Below are 16,130 nucleotides of genomic sequence, written 5' to 3' on the forward strand. Positions count from 1 at the left end.
TGTGAGTTGTGAGAAAGAGTCAAAGGTAATACATGTATGAGAATTCAGGGCTGTGGTAGTTTGACCCTGACTGGATGCCAGGTGCCCACCACACCGCTCTATCTCCCACCTCCTCAGGAAGCCAGGGAGGGGAGAAAATAAGATGGGAGTCTCGTGGGTTGAGATAGAAGGAGTTTAATAAGCAGCAAAGCCACACGCGCAGGAAGCGAAGCAAGAGCAGATAAAGCTGTTACTCTCTACTTCCCATCAGCAGCGATGTCTGGCCACCTCCTGAGAAGCAGGGCTTCGGTACACGTAGTGTTTGCTTTTGGAAGGCCAGAAATGAATCTTGCCTCTCCTTCCTGATCCTCTTCCCCAGTTTACTGAGCTGACGTCATATGGTATGGAATATCCCCTTGGTCAGCCTGGGTCAGCTGTTCTGGCTGTGATCCCTCCCAAGATTGTGCCCACCCACAGCTATTGGTGAAAGTGCTGGAGGGACAGCCCTGATGCTGTGCGAGCAGTAGTTGTAATATTGATATCAGCATTAAGCACAGCAAAAAAAAATCGCTACCATCCCAGACCCACTACAAGGGCAAAAATTTTTATCTCATGCAAAACAACCTTGGGAGAATGCACAGGAAAGTTTGACTGTTTTTTGTGTGAGGATTTGCGCCCTCTTGCTTTAAAAAAAAAAGGGAAACGAAAACCATGAAAAGTAAATGACATCTTTTTGACTGGATGCTATATAATAGCGGAGATCTGTACTACATACTTAGATCAGTTCTGCAAGATCTTAAAACTGCTAACATTTTAAATAATATGGCGGCAAAGTACTTGAATAAAAAATATCCTCTTGGTGTTGCGAAGTAGCAATAAAAGCTCAATTAACCCCAAATTTCGTGATCCTGAATGCAAATAGCAATAAACAGCTGAAGAAATGATATTATAAATGTTGATTCTTTCCTTTATCGGATAACTGTGTAGAATTCAAGGTACGGTGGCAAACTACTCTTCCTTTTATTCCAGGCAGTTGGAGGAGAAACTCCTTGATTATAAATTTCTTAAGAGTATCATTTGGTGAAGAACTTGATCAAGTGAAATATCATGTGTTCATAAATCAACAGCAAGGAATATGAGAGATGCCATCAATATAAAAGAATTATAGAATCATAGAATGGTAGGGATTGGAAAGGACCTTTAGAGATCATCTAGTCCAACACCCCTGCCAAGCAGCTAGAAGCATTTACATGACAGAACTCATACTTCAATGAAGGATCCCAAAGGCATAATGAGGAGAATGACCTTACTGTAGAGCCTCACTGGACTCCATGGTGGGCGTCTCAAATAGGCAAAAGTTCCAGGGATTCACATTATTAACTATGTGCAGAGGTAATGAGGCAGGAGGAGAACGTGTAGGAGTGTTGTCTGTCCCCTTTGGTTGATCCCATCTGTGTTGTTGGTCATAAATGAGGAATGGGGCCATAAAAGTAGTGGAAGGTTGCACACAGTCCTGTTTGTAGTTCCACTTTCCTTCTTCCTTTTTGCTTTGAAATATCCACTTAGCTATCAGTCAGTGAACCACTAGAGGTGGAACTTATAGTCTGGTTCTGTAGTAATGTTATGCTAACTGTAAATTAAAGAGGAACTATTTGAACTTGCTGTAAAAAAACTTTCAAGAAAATAGCTCCATCTTAATGTGCTGAATAACTGCTAGAAAATACTTTGTTTAGGGAAACCCTTAAGCAGGAATGTGAATTTCAGAAGTCTTGGATTTTACTGCAGGTGTCAATTCTTTCAGTGACATTGGGAGGTCATGTATTGTGTCTCTATCTTAATTTATGCATCTACAAGATAGGATGATAATAATCTCTTAGGAAAACCTCAAAAAGCTTTTGCAATTAGAAAAAAAAAAACGAACTGTGACTGTAAAGAAACCAGTTGTAGTGTCATAGTTCAGAGCTCTTGTATAAAGGGTAATTTTTTCTTTCATTCTGCATTTATAGTAAATTGGAGCAAGCCTGTTTAGCTCCTGGAGAGAGAACTGCAGCAGAGAAAACATCTAGTATGTACTATGAAGTCTGTACAGGAGCCAAGATAATACAGGGAGTGGTGTGTTGGGACACAGGCATATTTCTCCTCCTTCTCTTGATGGCTGTTTGCTGGTACCTACTCAGAAATTTTATGGTTGCTTCTGTCTAAGCAGACATTTGGGCTTTTCACTTCCTCTTAATCGTCTTTTGAGTATCATGAACCAGCTTTGGAGCTTCAATTGAGGTTAATGCATATTGAGGGAAACACAGAAGAGTGGTCTCCAGGGACCCATTGAGCGTGTGATCACAATAGTATGTCTAATGTATTTTGCAAATTTGGCCAAATATATGTTGGTATAGTAGTAAAACAGCGCCTTTTTAAAAACTGTTGTACCTCTACAACAAGTTTGGTGAGCTTTTTGTTATAAGTGGAACTAAACTAAGTTCTTTCTAAAATGGTTGTGCTTTATTTGGGAATTTCCTTTAGAATACCTATTGGGTCTTTCCAACTCTACCTCTGTCATTGCCAATTTTTGCAACGTAATTGTGAAAATACAATGAATACAATAAATATAACCTTAAAAATTTCAGAAGGTTAACAAAGATGTGCTATTGTTTGGAAACCCAAAGATTTCAGTTACTTTCCCCACCTTCCCTGGCGTGCAGTGGAGGGCTTGAAAATAATCTGCCAGTAATTAAATAAATAGCTTCTCTAGATGGTGTACAGAGCAATCAAGTCTCTGGGGAGAAAGGATAATACCAACATAGAAGTGGACAAATTCAATGTCAGGTCCTATCTTTCCTTTTAACTGTACTATCCATCCAAGCAATGACTGTGTGTAGAATTTTGGAGAATTATTATTCATGGCTGTGAATCCGGAAGCTCAATAGTCCAGTATCCTTTCAAACAGAACTGGTTTGTTATAAGAAGTATTCTCTCTTTACCTGCTCATGGTGGACCCCATCACTGAATCACACTCTGTTGCTGTTGAAAACAAAACACTAAGGAAGCTCCCCAGCCTCTCCATTACCCATCTGAAAATCTTGTTCAGATTCCACATAGATGATTAAATGGCTAATGGGAAATCAACTGCAGGGTTTCGTGTCTGCAAGTGACCAAGATGGTTGCCAGCTGTCTGACTTTTGGAAGCGGATGAAACTGTCAGAGTTGAGAGAGAACAACTATAAAAGCTTTCTACTGTCTCTAGGCATCTGACATCTGTAAGTTCTTGTACAGCAGCATAAAAAATTAGGCTGACATGATAGAAATCCTTCGCCAGATTTCACTACACACTAGTGTTTGCAGGTCTGAGAAAAGAGGAAGCTCATCCTGAATCCTGTTATGTTATTTCTATCATAGGGAACAAAAAAAGATTATCAGGTTTTCTTGCAAAATAGAACAAGTCTGGGAAGAAAAGACTATTCCTGATTTAAAAATTACTCATTTTATTAATACAATGTAAACTTTAGTTTTTTCTGTGAGTAGTGTTATCCACTAATATATATCTGCATATTTATTGCTAAGAGTAATAATAAATGTTTAGAAATAATTGTGCTGTAACATGCAATATTTAAAAAATGAAATATTTTTTCTAAACCTTTAAAAGCCAAGTCTAGGGAGCTGGATCTTTTTTAAAAAGTGGGTTTTTTTTTTATTTCACTAGTTTTTTTTTAAAGATTCTTCTCTTATCAACTTGTCAGCGGATTTATTGTTGTTTGCAGCAGCAGATTTATTGTTGTTCACAGTAGTTTTAAACATATTTTCTTCAGAGTTCTACTTGAACAGTGAAATTCATTCTTGTTATATTTCTTGATGTTGATATTTTATTTGCTGTAAAACAGAAGTTAGTGGAGTTAATTTTACTGGTGAATGTCTCAGTGATAGCCCCTTGTTACATATTCTTTTTTCCTGTTGAAAGAAACAGGTTATTTTTAAGGAAACGGGAGACAAAAAAGCGATTTAGCTGAATGTTTTGGAGGATGATATAAAATACATGAGTTTCTGTAGATTTTTTGGTTCTTGGCCTCTGTTTGATGTTGATATTTATAACAAAACACTACCGTCTGCTTGTCCTAAAAGTCTCTGTGAATACTCCTCGAACTTTGGCAGATCTCCTGTATAAGAAATGATTAACCTATGGACCGAAAGACTTCTTGCTGTGGGGGGAAAAGCACTTGTCATGGTGGTACTAGGCTTATACTGGTTGAGAGAGAAGAAAAAAAAAAAACAAAACAGTGCATATGTTATTTTTCTGTGCCTTTCAGCTGATTTCAGGAGCTCAGGCGAACAGGGGCCGTGATCTCTCTCAGACCAGAGGAAGGTTTTTAACCTTCAGATTAGACTGTTCCTGGCTTTCACAGAAAGTGATCATATTGGAAGGTGAGCTGTATTTTAGGAATGTAGTTTTCAGCTGGCTTAGTATTTGTCAGGCCATTTATGTTTTCTAATCACTTGCAATTGGTAAGCTCTGCAAAAAGCTCTGGTCACTTCACACCTCCTTCCCTCACTGCAGGCTCTAGGGCCAGCACCATAGGCTGGTGTTTCACCAGCATTGTTTGAGCTCTGTCCCATTGAGAATATCATCATCTCAAAAGCAGCATGTACTTTGGTAGTGGGGAGATGACAGCCTAATGTAGTCTCTTACCTAAGTCTCTAAGTTTCTTACCTTACCTTCAGAAGTAACTTTATAAGCCTAAGTTTCGTTGCAAGCCAAGAATCACACATTACTGCGTGCTGCAGCCCTTTTGAGAACAGAGTTCAAGACATTTTGTGTTTCACTCTTTAAGAAATATTATCCAGTATGCATGAAAGGCTGAGATCTGAGAGGGGGAAGAGTGAATCTTCAGTTCTTCTGAAGATGAATATGGCTTTGTATGGAAACCATGTTTTTAAAGGGAGCAGATGGGTGGAAATTGAGTATTTAAGGAGGGTTTTGTTGGAAGAATTGTTTGTGAAATGAAAAAGAGGTACACAAAGAAAAGGTTCAGTCAATTGTTACAGCCTGTGCCATTTGGGAGGACTAGCTGGGGGACAAACACCCCAAATAAATCCTGAGGAATATCCATTGTTTAAAGAGGAAACGAGAGAGAAATGAAATGAGTTACACTGGTGGTTTGTTTCATTCCCTTCCAAAATATCCCCTCTCTTGATTTGTCTGAGACAGCTCTAAATTTAGAAAACATATCAAAACACAACGTTTCTGATGAAGTCCGCAGGCATTTAAATGTCTATGTGGTAGCTTTGCTGTTGTTTCAGCAGCCAGGGAGGACTGTGGTTGCTTGTGCTGGAAGATGGAAGCCTGCCAATTTGCTTCCTTTGTTTGGCTTCCTCTGCTGCATAAAGCATAGAATACAGCAACCAACATTTTTTTCAGTAGTAAAAGTAATTACGAGGCACACTATTTCAGTTTCAAATCTTAGCACTCTTGAATTCAGTAGTCCAAATGCCTCCAAACACTACAGTCACCAAATCCATTAGTTTCGTTGGACCCCCTGACATTTTGCAGTTTCCTCCCACTGTGAAGCACCACTTCACCAAAAGTAAGGAGTTAATGACAGTGAGTGAAGAGGAAGGCAAAAGGAGATGAAGGTGCTTGCTTTCACTTTTTAAAATTTGATATAGCATCTTACTCTGCTTCCCATGCCATGGACCTGTGTCACTGTTCAGACTGGGAATGGCCCATCTTCCCTCTGCACAAGATGTTTGGCTATCATTTATTTTTATTATTGCTAGTTCAATAAAATTGTTTTCTAAGCCTTTTTCCTCTTCTCCAAAATAAATAATCTTATACAACCCCAAATTTTCTGAGTTTATACCTGTCAAATCTCTTTAATATTTTGTCAATTAACTATTTTGTGGAATCACATGGTGGTTCGTATTTCCTAGTATGGTTTGGTTTCTGGACAAAGCTGAAGAAAGCTTCTTGGAATAAGGTGGAGAAACATTCTTTACGTAAATGTGCGATGAGTATTTAAATGGTTTGGGCCTCATTCTTGTTCTATAATGTCTCTGATTGTTAACACTGCTTTACCTTTTCCAAACAAGGGATATCAAAGGAAGGACTCCCTGCTTCTGCACAGGGCTGGCTTCCTGTACCATAGTGAGATTTTCTTTCTTATCTTCCTTTTGAGTTCATTACAAGCTTTTAACACACTGTTTCATTACTCAGTTTCTTCCAGTTTTATGTGTTGAGCATTGTTACAAAGAAAATTATATTCTACTAGAAACCCATCTAGCGTCCATGATCAAAAAACAACTTTCTTATTCTTAAAAGTTTTTTTTGCCTATTGGAACATTGCCAGCAAAAATATCACAGGTGTATCTAACCATAAGTTTACTTTTCTCCTGATCAAAAAGTTCCCATTGCTGTTAATATCATCTTCTTGCCCTAGACCCATCTGAGGAGTTTGGAATTATCCTTGTGGTGTTTGGATTGGATTTTTTTAAAGCAAAATTTTGGTGGGCATTTAACCATCTGCCTTTTTCTTTAATCTGAGAGGTTGATGAAGTTGAGAGTTTGAGGGAATTTTAAAAGTAGTTATATGTAACTACTTGTGTTTCTTTCCTTGTTTAATAACATTTTCAGTGATAAGTGAGCATACATCAATTACGTTTTCAAAAGTAGTTGTTTCCTAAGCCATTACTGGGTTTTGTGTTTTTTTCAATTGGCATTTTGTTGGAATTAACACACTTTTGGCAAAATACTGTAAATTTTTAGATAAGTGATCAATAGATTTTGCTTTTTATTAGTGTAGAGAACTTTACTATTAAAATATCCTTGTCCATGAGGAAAAAACACATACTTATTTATGCCATGTTTTAAACAAAATAGTTGAATGGTGATCTCTAGAAATATGGTCAGCCAACAGCCTCATGATGTGCATGCATAGGCTTTTTTAGGAGATCCTCTACTCAGTAAGCCATTTCAAATATGTTACTTAGCTTTCCAAAAAAGGACATATTATGATACCATTGTGGAGAATTGAGGTGACCGGTCTAGTGCTGTTCCAGACAATTGCCAGAAGTATCTAAGAGGGGAATCCATACCCTTTTTACTCAAAACTGCTTTCTTCACTGAGTAGTAGCTCATGAAGAAGATGAAGTTCTGGCATTGCTGATATATCCTAAGTATGTGTAATAGGCTGCCTATGTTCCTTGTGAAAGTAAGCCTCTAAGCTACACACAGCTCTCAATTGCTTGAAAAGCAGAAATCCACATGTTACTTACTGCTCATTACTTCACAGAATCACAGAATGGTAGGGGTTGGAAGGGACTTTTAGAGATCATCTAGTCCAACTTCCTGCTGAAGTAGGTTCACACAGGTCACACAGGAACACATCCAGTCAGGTTTTGAAAACCTCTAGAGAAGGAGACTCCACAACCTCCTTGGGCAACCTGGGCCAGGGCTCCATCACTCTTGCTGTAAAGAAGTCTTTCCTTAAGTTTAAATGGAACTTCTTTTGTTCAAGTTCCTGTCCATTAACCCTAGTCCTGCCACTGAACGCTACGAAAAAGGTGTTGCTCTATCCTCTTGGCATATATCTTTTAAACACTTTTAAGTATTAATGAGGCCCCTCTCTCAGTCTCCTCCAGGCTGAACAGCTCCAGGACCCACAGCCTTTGCTCATAAGAAAGATGTTCCAGTCCCCTGATCATCTGGGTGGCCCTGTGCTGGACTCTCTCCAGAAGTTTCCTGTCCCTCTTGAGCTGGGGAGTCCAAAACTGGACCCAGGACTCCAGATGAGGCCTCAACAGGGCAGAGGAGAGGGGAGGGGAGAACCTCCCTCATCACATCCTCCTTTCTTAAATACTTAGTAAAATCTGTAAACCAAGACTGATCTGGTGCATGTTCAAGAGCAAATGTTAGTTGTTTACACTTCCATCGAACTACACTGCGGTTTAGTTAAACAGGGATTGTTCGTTCATTCACATGGAACTGTATGGAAATGGAGTCCTACTACATTGGTGATTATTTGAAAATAAAACGGAGGCATTTTTTGTCTGTAATTGCCTACATGTTCTAATCTGAAAAATACCAACTGCCAAATTGAAATTGGGGTAGAATTGCTTTAAGTGTTATTTGACTTAATTATTTGAAAACGAGGGACGAGCACAATAAAAAGTGTTTATTAGCTGCATAAGTGAATTGTCAGTTATCTTGATGCTTATATTTTAAATACTGGCTTAACTTCTGGGTTATTTTTCAAAGCAAAGATAATATTTTAACTGATTTCAAAGCTAATTTCAGACCAAATGTTTTGGTTTTCTTTATTCTTTTTTTTTTTTTTTTTCCAATTCTGCTCCTTTTTCTTCTTCCTCCTTTGGCTGGACTGCTTTGAGAGCAGAGAAGGAATGGGCACTAAGGCAGCTTTTGACTGGAAGAAGAAGAAGAAAAAGAAGGGAAAGGAGTGGTGGGAATATCTTTACATATGATTGAAAAAGTACAAAATAGGATACTTTGGAACAGTGTTACATGTGTTGGATTTTATTTTTTTGGTTACAAAATCTTGGTAAAGAATAAAATTATAATATTGTGAATCAAAATGAAGACAAGAATGTAAGAATGTATCAGTGATTTTAAATGAAAATAATTGTACAGGCTGATGCAATCAGAGCAAAGATGTAGTTGAACTGAAAGAAGGGAATTTTTTCAGTAGTGAATCCCTGAAGAAGAGTCTTTAGATTATAGTATTTTTTTTTCCCCTCAATGTCAAGTCCACATGAAGATGAAAGCTTAGCTTTAAATAATCTGACAGCCTAAATGACACAGATCGGGGAAGTGGAAATGTGAAAGGAATATTTGTATTGAGTCTTTTAGTTGGCTTTAATTTTAAACCTTTCTTGCCAGCCTATCTGGATGTAGATTTGTCTTCATGTATATGTTTAATACCATCTGCTCTCTGTCTCTGAAGTGAGGAGGGCCTCACAGAAAGCTTTAAAATGTTTTTCTATATTAAGAACCAGTGGGCACAGAAACATAAATCTCTTCAATTCGCCATTTCTTCATCAGCAAATCATGTCTCCTGTTTATTTCTCTGAATTATTTCAAAGTTCTTAAAATCACTTGCTTTGTCTTTAGTACGAGGATAATGAACTAACTTCAAATGTAATAATGGACTTCTCTATTTTCTTATCTGTATTGTTCTGCAGATTAAGGTGTGATAAAACCCCAAAACAAACCCATAAACATCATTGACTGGATAGATTTTTCAACATGAATCGTGCTTTTAGCAGGAAGAAAGGTAAGTAATTTAGCTTATGTTCCATGGGAGACATCCATATCTTGTACAAATTCTTTAGAATATCAAGAATTATACAAGGAAATATTTATGAATAGTCAAACCTAATTAACTAGGTAGAAAGGGTCAGCCTGCTGTAAGATGTATGGAGCAAGGCATTCTGAACTGATTGAGCTTTCTGAGTTGTAAGGATTGTGTTTAATTTCTTATTTTCTTTGAGGGTGGTGCACATATATATATTAAAAAAATAGATGTACTTTTTTTTTTTTCCCTTACATACACCAAAGGATGTCCTGGAAGGCTTTAGAACTTCTAAAGAGTTAGCAAGTTCTGTATTTATTATATGTATTAATGAAGTTCTTATTCTTAGAGATGCTATTTTAGAAAACCATGTTTAATATACTTGAAATATCTCATGCAGCAGAATATCCCTTAGCTTTGAAAAGCTATTCTGAGTTTGTAGCAAACTGAAATTATATGCTTCCTAACAGAATATCGAAACACTAAATATTTGGAGTGATGTATGTTACTCTTCCGACTTATTCGATTTTCATGGTCTGTTTAGGATTAAACCTGAGTTTTTAGATGGAGCATTAGAAATGCAGCTCTTTTACTGACAGCTTTGGTGCTATTTTCCCATATATTTGTAAGAAAATTCAGTAGGTCTTATTTCTTTATTTTTCCAGTTTTCTTCTAAAAATCTTTCAGTGTTATCACATTAAGTAAAGCCCCTGCTTTAATAACTAGGTGTAAATGCAAGTGGAGTAAATGTTAAAGATTTCCTGCTTTATTATCAATATCAAAGCTGGAAATAAAAGCAAGGTGCCTCACCTTATCCCAACATAAAATGGTACCATCGCTGCATCTAGACTGCATGTCTAGTAAATTTATTTTTTCAAGCCAGATGAATCATATAGCTTGAATAGTCCAAAATATCAGCAGATGTAGCTTGATGACAAAGGGAAGATACACTTCTTCACAACGGCTACAAAAGCTATGATAGATAATTTAATACCTCAGTAGCATGATTAATGCTAAGGGAATAAGCTAAAATGGGCTTAAGCGCCCATGCTCTTAAGTGCTGATTATTTTCTTGTGTAGATACTTATAACAACTCCATCGAGAGATCTGTACCTACCAGCTGCTTAATAGTGTTGCCTAATTCCTTCCAAATAATTTGAGAGACAGTTTCAATTGTGGGTTAATTTATCACAACTGAGAAAGAAGCTTGGGTTTTGTAGATTTTAATTTATCTAGGTGGCCATAGACTTTTTTTGTTTCTTTTCCAATGACTTCTGATAATGTTTGAAACTTGGCCTGCCATGTTTCAGAAACAGACCAGTTATGTTTTATGAGATATTTTACTCAGTGTTTTTACTTGCACCTAGAGCACTACAATGCTCTTTCACTAATTCCTGTTGCCTTTTGCCAGTATCTGGATCTTGCCTTTATGGTTAAAGTGTGAAGTTGTATCATCAGGTGTCTATTTATTGTTTGAAGGGTATGAATTCATTCCTTTGTTTTCACTACTTCATAAGAAAATTCTTCCTAACCTGTCTGAAATCCTTGGATATTCTTGGAATTTTAGTGCATTCAAGGACATTTGCTTTATGTTCAATTGATTTTGTGTGCCATTCTCTTTACCACAACAAGAAAAAAGTATCATAAAAGAAGCTGACAGGCGCAGTGAAATGCAATTATTTTAGATTCTTTAAAATTATTCAGAACTTGAGTAACCAGAAAAATTAAACAGTCATCCATTAATTTTATTCATAGCAAAGCACATGGCATTTTCATTCTCGTATCCTAGGAAAAAAGCTAACTTCAGTTAAGCAATTAAATATTTTTCATGCCAGTTGAAGTTCAGAATAGTTTGACTGTATCCACATTCATGTGTAATAACTGCAGTAAAGAAGAGATTTAAACAGGTTAAATTACTGGACTTCCTTTACTGTATTTCCTGATTTTACTCTGAGACCTCAGAGACAGAACAATTTGCATGCCTGTGTTGGGTAGAATTGTTTGTGATTTTCTTCTGTTCAAAAAAATGTGGGTATTTTGAGGATTGAATTACATGAGTGCCATGATTTCCCTAGAAGTTCTGTCTCAACTAGAATTAGTGTCCTGGAGGCTATACTGGTAGAGTTCATAGTAAGTACAGGTTGATATCAGTTTGTTGCCTTGGATCTACAAAAGTGGCAGTCTCAAATATGTAGGATTGTGATGGGAGTTTAAAAAAATAAAAGTGGTACTTTCATAATAGTGAATGATTATTTGTGCATGTGTATGGAATAAGTGTCTCCTAATCTTCATTGCCACAGTCTATACTAGCCTTTTACTACGATGTATATGAAGCTGGAACACAAAGTTCCACTTAAATATGAGAAAAAACTTTCACTGAGAGGATGACGGAACAGTGGAACAGGCTGCCCAGAGGGGTTGTGGAATCTCCTTCCTTGGAGGTCTTCAAGACCCGCCTGGACATGTTCCTATGCGACCTGATCTAGGTGAACCTGCTTCTGCAGTGAGGTTGGACTAGATGATCTCTAAAGATCCCTTCCAACCCCTACCATTCTATGATCCTATGATTCTATATAGAGAAAATAGTAGCCAGTGCCATAGCATCTTATCTTCTTGAGCCAGGTAAGCTGATAAAGAGGATAACTTGGACTGTGCTTTACTTTTAGAAGACCTCTATTCTTGTGCCATCACTTGATTCAAGCATCAAAATTTCTAAGTGTTCAGGAAATGATTTCATCATTGACAGACATTGATAGAAAAAGCAAGAAGAGAAGCACCGAATTCTAACTTTCTTGATTTTATTTTTTTTTTAGTTAAACTGTTAGAGGCTTGATAGCAACCTGTGCTTTCACAAGAGTTGCAAAGGAAATGTGAGTTCCTAGGAGAGAAAGGAAGTGAGCCCTTTTTAAAATTAACTTTGATTCTTAAAGGAGGAAAAAAGTTTTTTATAGATACGATGTGTTTATATGTATTGAGAGTCTGTCTTATGGGAACAGCAGGTTTGTCCTGAATTGGAGCAGTCCTCTTTAGAGCAGATTTCCACCCTCCCCCCCCCCATTTTCAGTCTTAACAGTACTTAAACATTTAAAGAGTATTTAAAATTTCAGCAGAGGTTTGTGCCATATCTCCTATCTGGAGAAGGTATTCATTGCATTTTTATAAGGGCCATGGTTTGAACGTGAAAATAGCTGCTTAACCAACAAGATGTGCCAAATGCTCTGACTTTAAAAATATCTGGTACAGTCATTGCCAGTCTACCTCCTTTGAAATTTAGCGCAAACCAATGCTTCTAGCCTGGTTCAAGTGATGTTTGTATTTTAGTTGTAATTATTTTTATTTGCCTGATAGTCATTTTAATCAAAGAATTAAATGATATGCTTAAGTCTCAAATTGAATAAAATCTAGCTGTTCTGCTTTTATCTTAATAATGACTATTTAAAATATAAGAAAATTTGAAGTTCAAACTACTTAATCTTGTTTCAGGAAGTACTTAAATAATCATGAATAAATGGAATCTTTTAGTTGTAATACTTGTTCTCATCACTTAGCCATGAGCTCATGTAACAGGGAAACAAAATTAAATTTTTTCATCAGTATTAGTTCATAATTTCTGGTTTAAACCTGATAACAGCACCTGCTGAAGTTACGTGTTTTAATATGAAAAAAAAAACTTAGTTCTTCTTCATAGTAAAATAGCCTTTCTCGTGACTTCAGTACAGGCTGATTGGACTAAAAGTTACATGTGTTAAGGAGAATTTTTTTTGTTGCAGAAATATTACTTGACTGCGTAAAGTGTGCAAAATCACATCTTCTATTTTGCATTCATTGATCAATGAGTGATTTTTATAGATTATCTTTTATTAGGAATCACTCTCCTACTCCCACAAAACCAAATTGAAAAATTATGTCATTTATGTTCTTGTTGCTTTGTTATTATGACAAAGCTTGTGAAAACATTTATGTTTCTACCACATTTATGTATCTACCACAGTATCAGGAGCTTGCTCTTGTAATTGTGGCTTGGATGAGTGAACAGTGAGGTGAATCGAGAGCTGGCTGAATGACAGAGCCCGGAGGGTGATGATCGATGGCACAGAATTGAGTTGGAGGCCTGTGGCCAGTGGAGTTCCACAGGGATCAGTTCTGGGACCAGTCTTGTTCAACATCTTCATCAACGACCTGGATGAGGGGACAGAGTTGACAGCAAGTTGGCTGATGACACCAAACTGGGAGGACTGGCTGATTCCCCAGAAGGCTGTGCTGCCATCAGTGGGATCCTGACCAGCTTGAGAGTTGGGCAGAGAGGAACCTCATGAAATTTAACAAGGACAAGTGCAGAGTCCTGCATCTGGGAAGGAACAACCCCATGCACCAGTACAGGCTGGGGGTTGAACTGCTGAAGAGCAGCTCTGCAGAGAGAGACCTGGGAGTCCTGATTGATAATAAACTGAACATGAGCCAGCAATGTGCCCTCGTGGCCAAGAAGCCAGTGGCATCCTGGGATGCATCAAGAAGAGTGTGGCCAGCAGATCAAGGGAGGTTCTTCTCCCTCTCTACTCCACCCTGGTGAGGTCTCATCTGGAGTCCTGTGTCCAGTTCTGGGCTCCTCAGCTCAAGAGGGACAGGGAAGTGCTGGAGAGAATCCAGCGCAGGGCCACCAAGATGATCAGGGGACTGGAATATCTTTCATACGAGGAAAGACTGTGGGAACTAGGACTGTTTAGTCTGGAGAAGAGGAGATTGAGGGGAGATCTTATTAACATTCTGTGATCCATTCTGTGATTCTATGATACGGATTTAGGTCATGGTTTCTGAAGAGTCCTCTTAGTTTTTCTTTTATTTTTTCCTTTGAAGTCAGACATGGCAACTTGCTTACTTAGATATGTTGTAGTGCAAAAAAGTCAGTAATGCAGATTGACGTCTGTTCATCATGAAATATGTTTGCATCTTGATAATTTCAGTTTTAAGCAGCTTAGGAGTATTAATGAAGAGATCTTTAATAATGCTGTACTTTACATTCTATGATTCTATGATTATAAGTGTATTGGAATCTAAACTGAATTACCTGCTCATTCTTAACTTGTATGCGATTGTGTGTACAGTAAAGTGAATACACTAAACAGAAAGTATTAACTATGAAAGTTTTGATTAGCTTTGTTTTTTGGTTTGTTTTTTTTTTTATAGTAGAAGAGCCTCTCCCAAATGAGCTTGGCAAGTTATGCTGATTCCATGGCCTTCCATTCAAAGCCACTAGTATAAGAACTGGTTTATATAGGTAAACAAAACTTAACTAGTATTTATTGGTTTCTGCCTCATCAGAAGTGTGAAAGAAAACTACTGTTCCTCCTAGAGATAGTTCTAAATATGGAATTACTGTAATCCAAACCTTCAGGGAATAAGAGAGAGAAATGTTTTGCATGTCTCAAGATAGTGCTAGAAGTATAAGCATATATATCTACTCTGGGCTAAATTTAGTACTGAATTACGACATGTGAAATCCACTGGACTTCAGTGAGGTTGTGGAGGGTGTAAATCACAGTTGAATTCAGTTGATTCTTTCTTGGACCTCAGTGGTCTTCCTTCGTTACAGAATAAATGTCAGCCTTAGTTTACATATTGCACAAAGTTCAGTACCAAAGTTGCTGTTAAGTGCAGGAATCTGAATTTTCTAACATTTTTTTCCATATAATAGCAGTTCATAAGGTTGGCAATTGGTGCCACATTATCTGTTCATGACATATAGATAATATTCCTAATGCTAAATGGAATGTATTAAAGGAATAGCTGGTCATAAATCTTAAGTTTCAGCGATAACATTTCTGTTCAATGGCTTTTTATGAGTCTCATTTATGAAAGTGTAGACAGATGTATTTAATGGGCAGGGTCTGACATGTAAAAAAATAGTCAGGGGTTACAGGATGTTGTTTTATGTGGATGGACTGACTAGAATATGATTTTTAGTTTTATTGTAAACTTATGCTGCATTCCAGAGATAGTAAATATTTTATTTTATATTTCTTCTTCTGAAGGAGTAGAAAACAGATGAAGCCCTAGAAGGGTGTAAGGGATAAGTATAGTCCTAAAGCAGATATTGTAATTCTGTCAGAAAGAGTATTTCATATCAGTGATTTAAACAGACTGTTGTCTACTGGCCTTCCATGTTAACAGTAATGATAAAAAAAAATAGAGTAGACACACTTTAAAGGCCTATAAGTAGTCACAATATTCCTCATGTGGTCTTCAGATATTCTTGTGGTTGGATTTTGACCTTTGATAAAAGCAGTCATAACTTTCCAGGAAAAAAACAAAACTAGGTATAAATCTCCTCTTTTGCTCCCACACCAGAAGAGCTGCTGCTTGATGTTTATAGGATGTTTTGGTAAATAACAATTTTTTCAAGAGCAAAATTTGAGAGAAAAAAAGGGTGCTTTTTTTGTATAGTAAATATTTCTTTATTCAATCAGTCTCACTTGACACAGGAATCAATTACCTTGATACTTTTGTAATACTTCCACAAAGAGATTTTGTTTGTTCCAAATGCTGCTCCTTGGGTTTCAAAATATGGAGTCATCTGGAAAAACAACTGTCAGTGACCAAGTTTTGTTTATTTTTTTTCACTAGTAGCTGAATATGATTTTGTTTTTGTTTTTCTTTTAAGTGTGAAATTGTTCTTATTCGGCTATGAAGGTACTCTTTCAAGTATGTGAACAAGGAGAACTGAAGAGTTACTACCTTAATTTTGAAATGACCAAATAGTGTCCTTTTGGTGGGACAAAGAATTGTATGCAACTTGGGTACATATTTATAGTATGAAAGCAGAAGGAACAGATCATAGAATTATAGAATGGTATGGTTTGG

The 16,130-nt window shown here is 37.1% G+C and overlaps 1 protein-coding gene across 2 annotated transcripts in view; it reads left to right on the forward strand.

The window, feature by feature from the left end:
* The window catches only part of GULP1 (GULP PTB domain containing engulfment adaptor 1), a 169,109-nt gene that overhangs the window by 61,739 nt on the left and 91,240 nt on the right, over positions 1-16,130 (forward strand). For both annotated transcript variants that reach the window (XM_062002897.1, XM_062002898.1), the window contains exon 2: positions 9,163-9,254. In XM_062002897.1, the coding sequence (XP_061858881.1) occupies positions 9,227-9,254 (28 nt within the window). In that variant the 5' untranslated portion in view covers positions 9,163-9,226. The remainder of the gene's footprint in view (positions 1-9,162; positions 9,255-16,130) is intronic.

Source organism: Colius striatus, chromosome 9, assembly GCF_028858725.1.
Source record: "Colius striatus isolate bColStr4 chromosome 9, bColStr4.1.hap1, whole genome shotgun sequence".
NCBI lineage: Eukaryota > Metazoa > Chordata > Aves > Coliiformes > Coliidae > Colius > Colius striatus.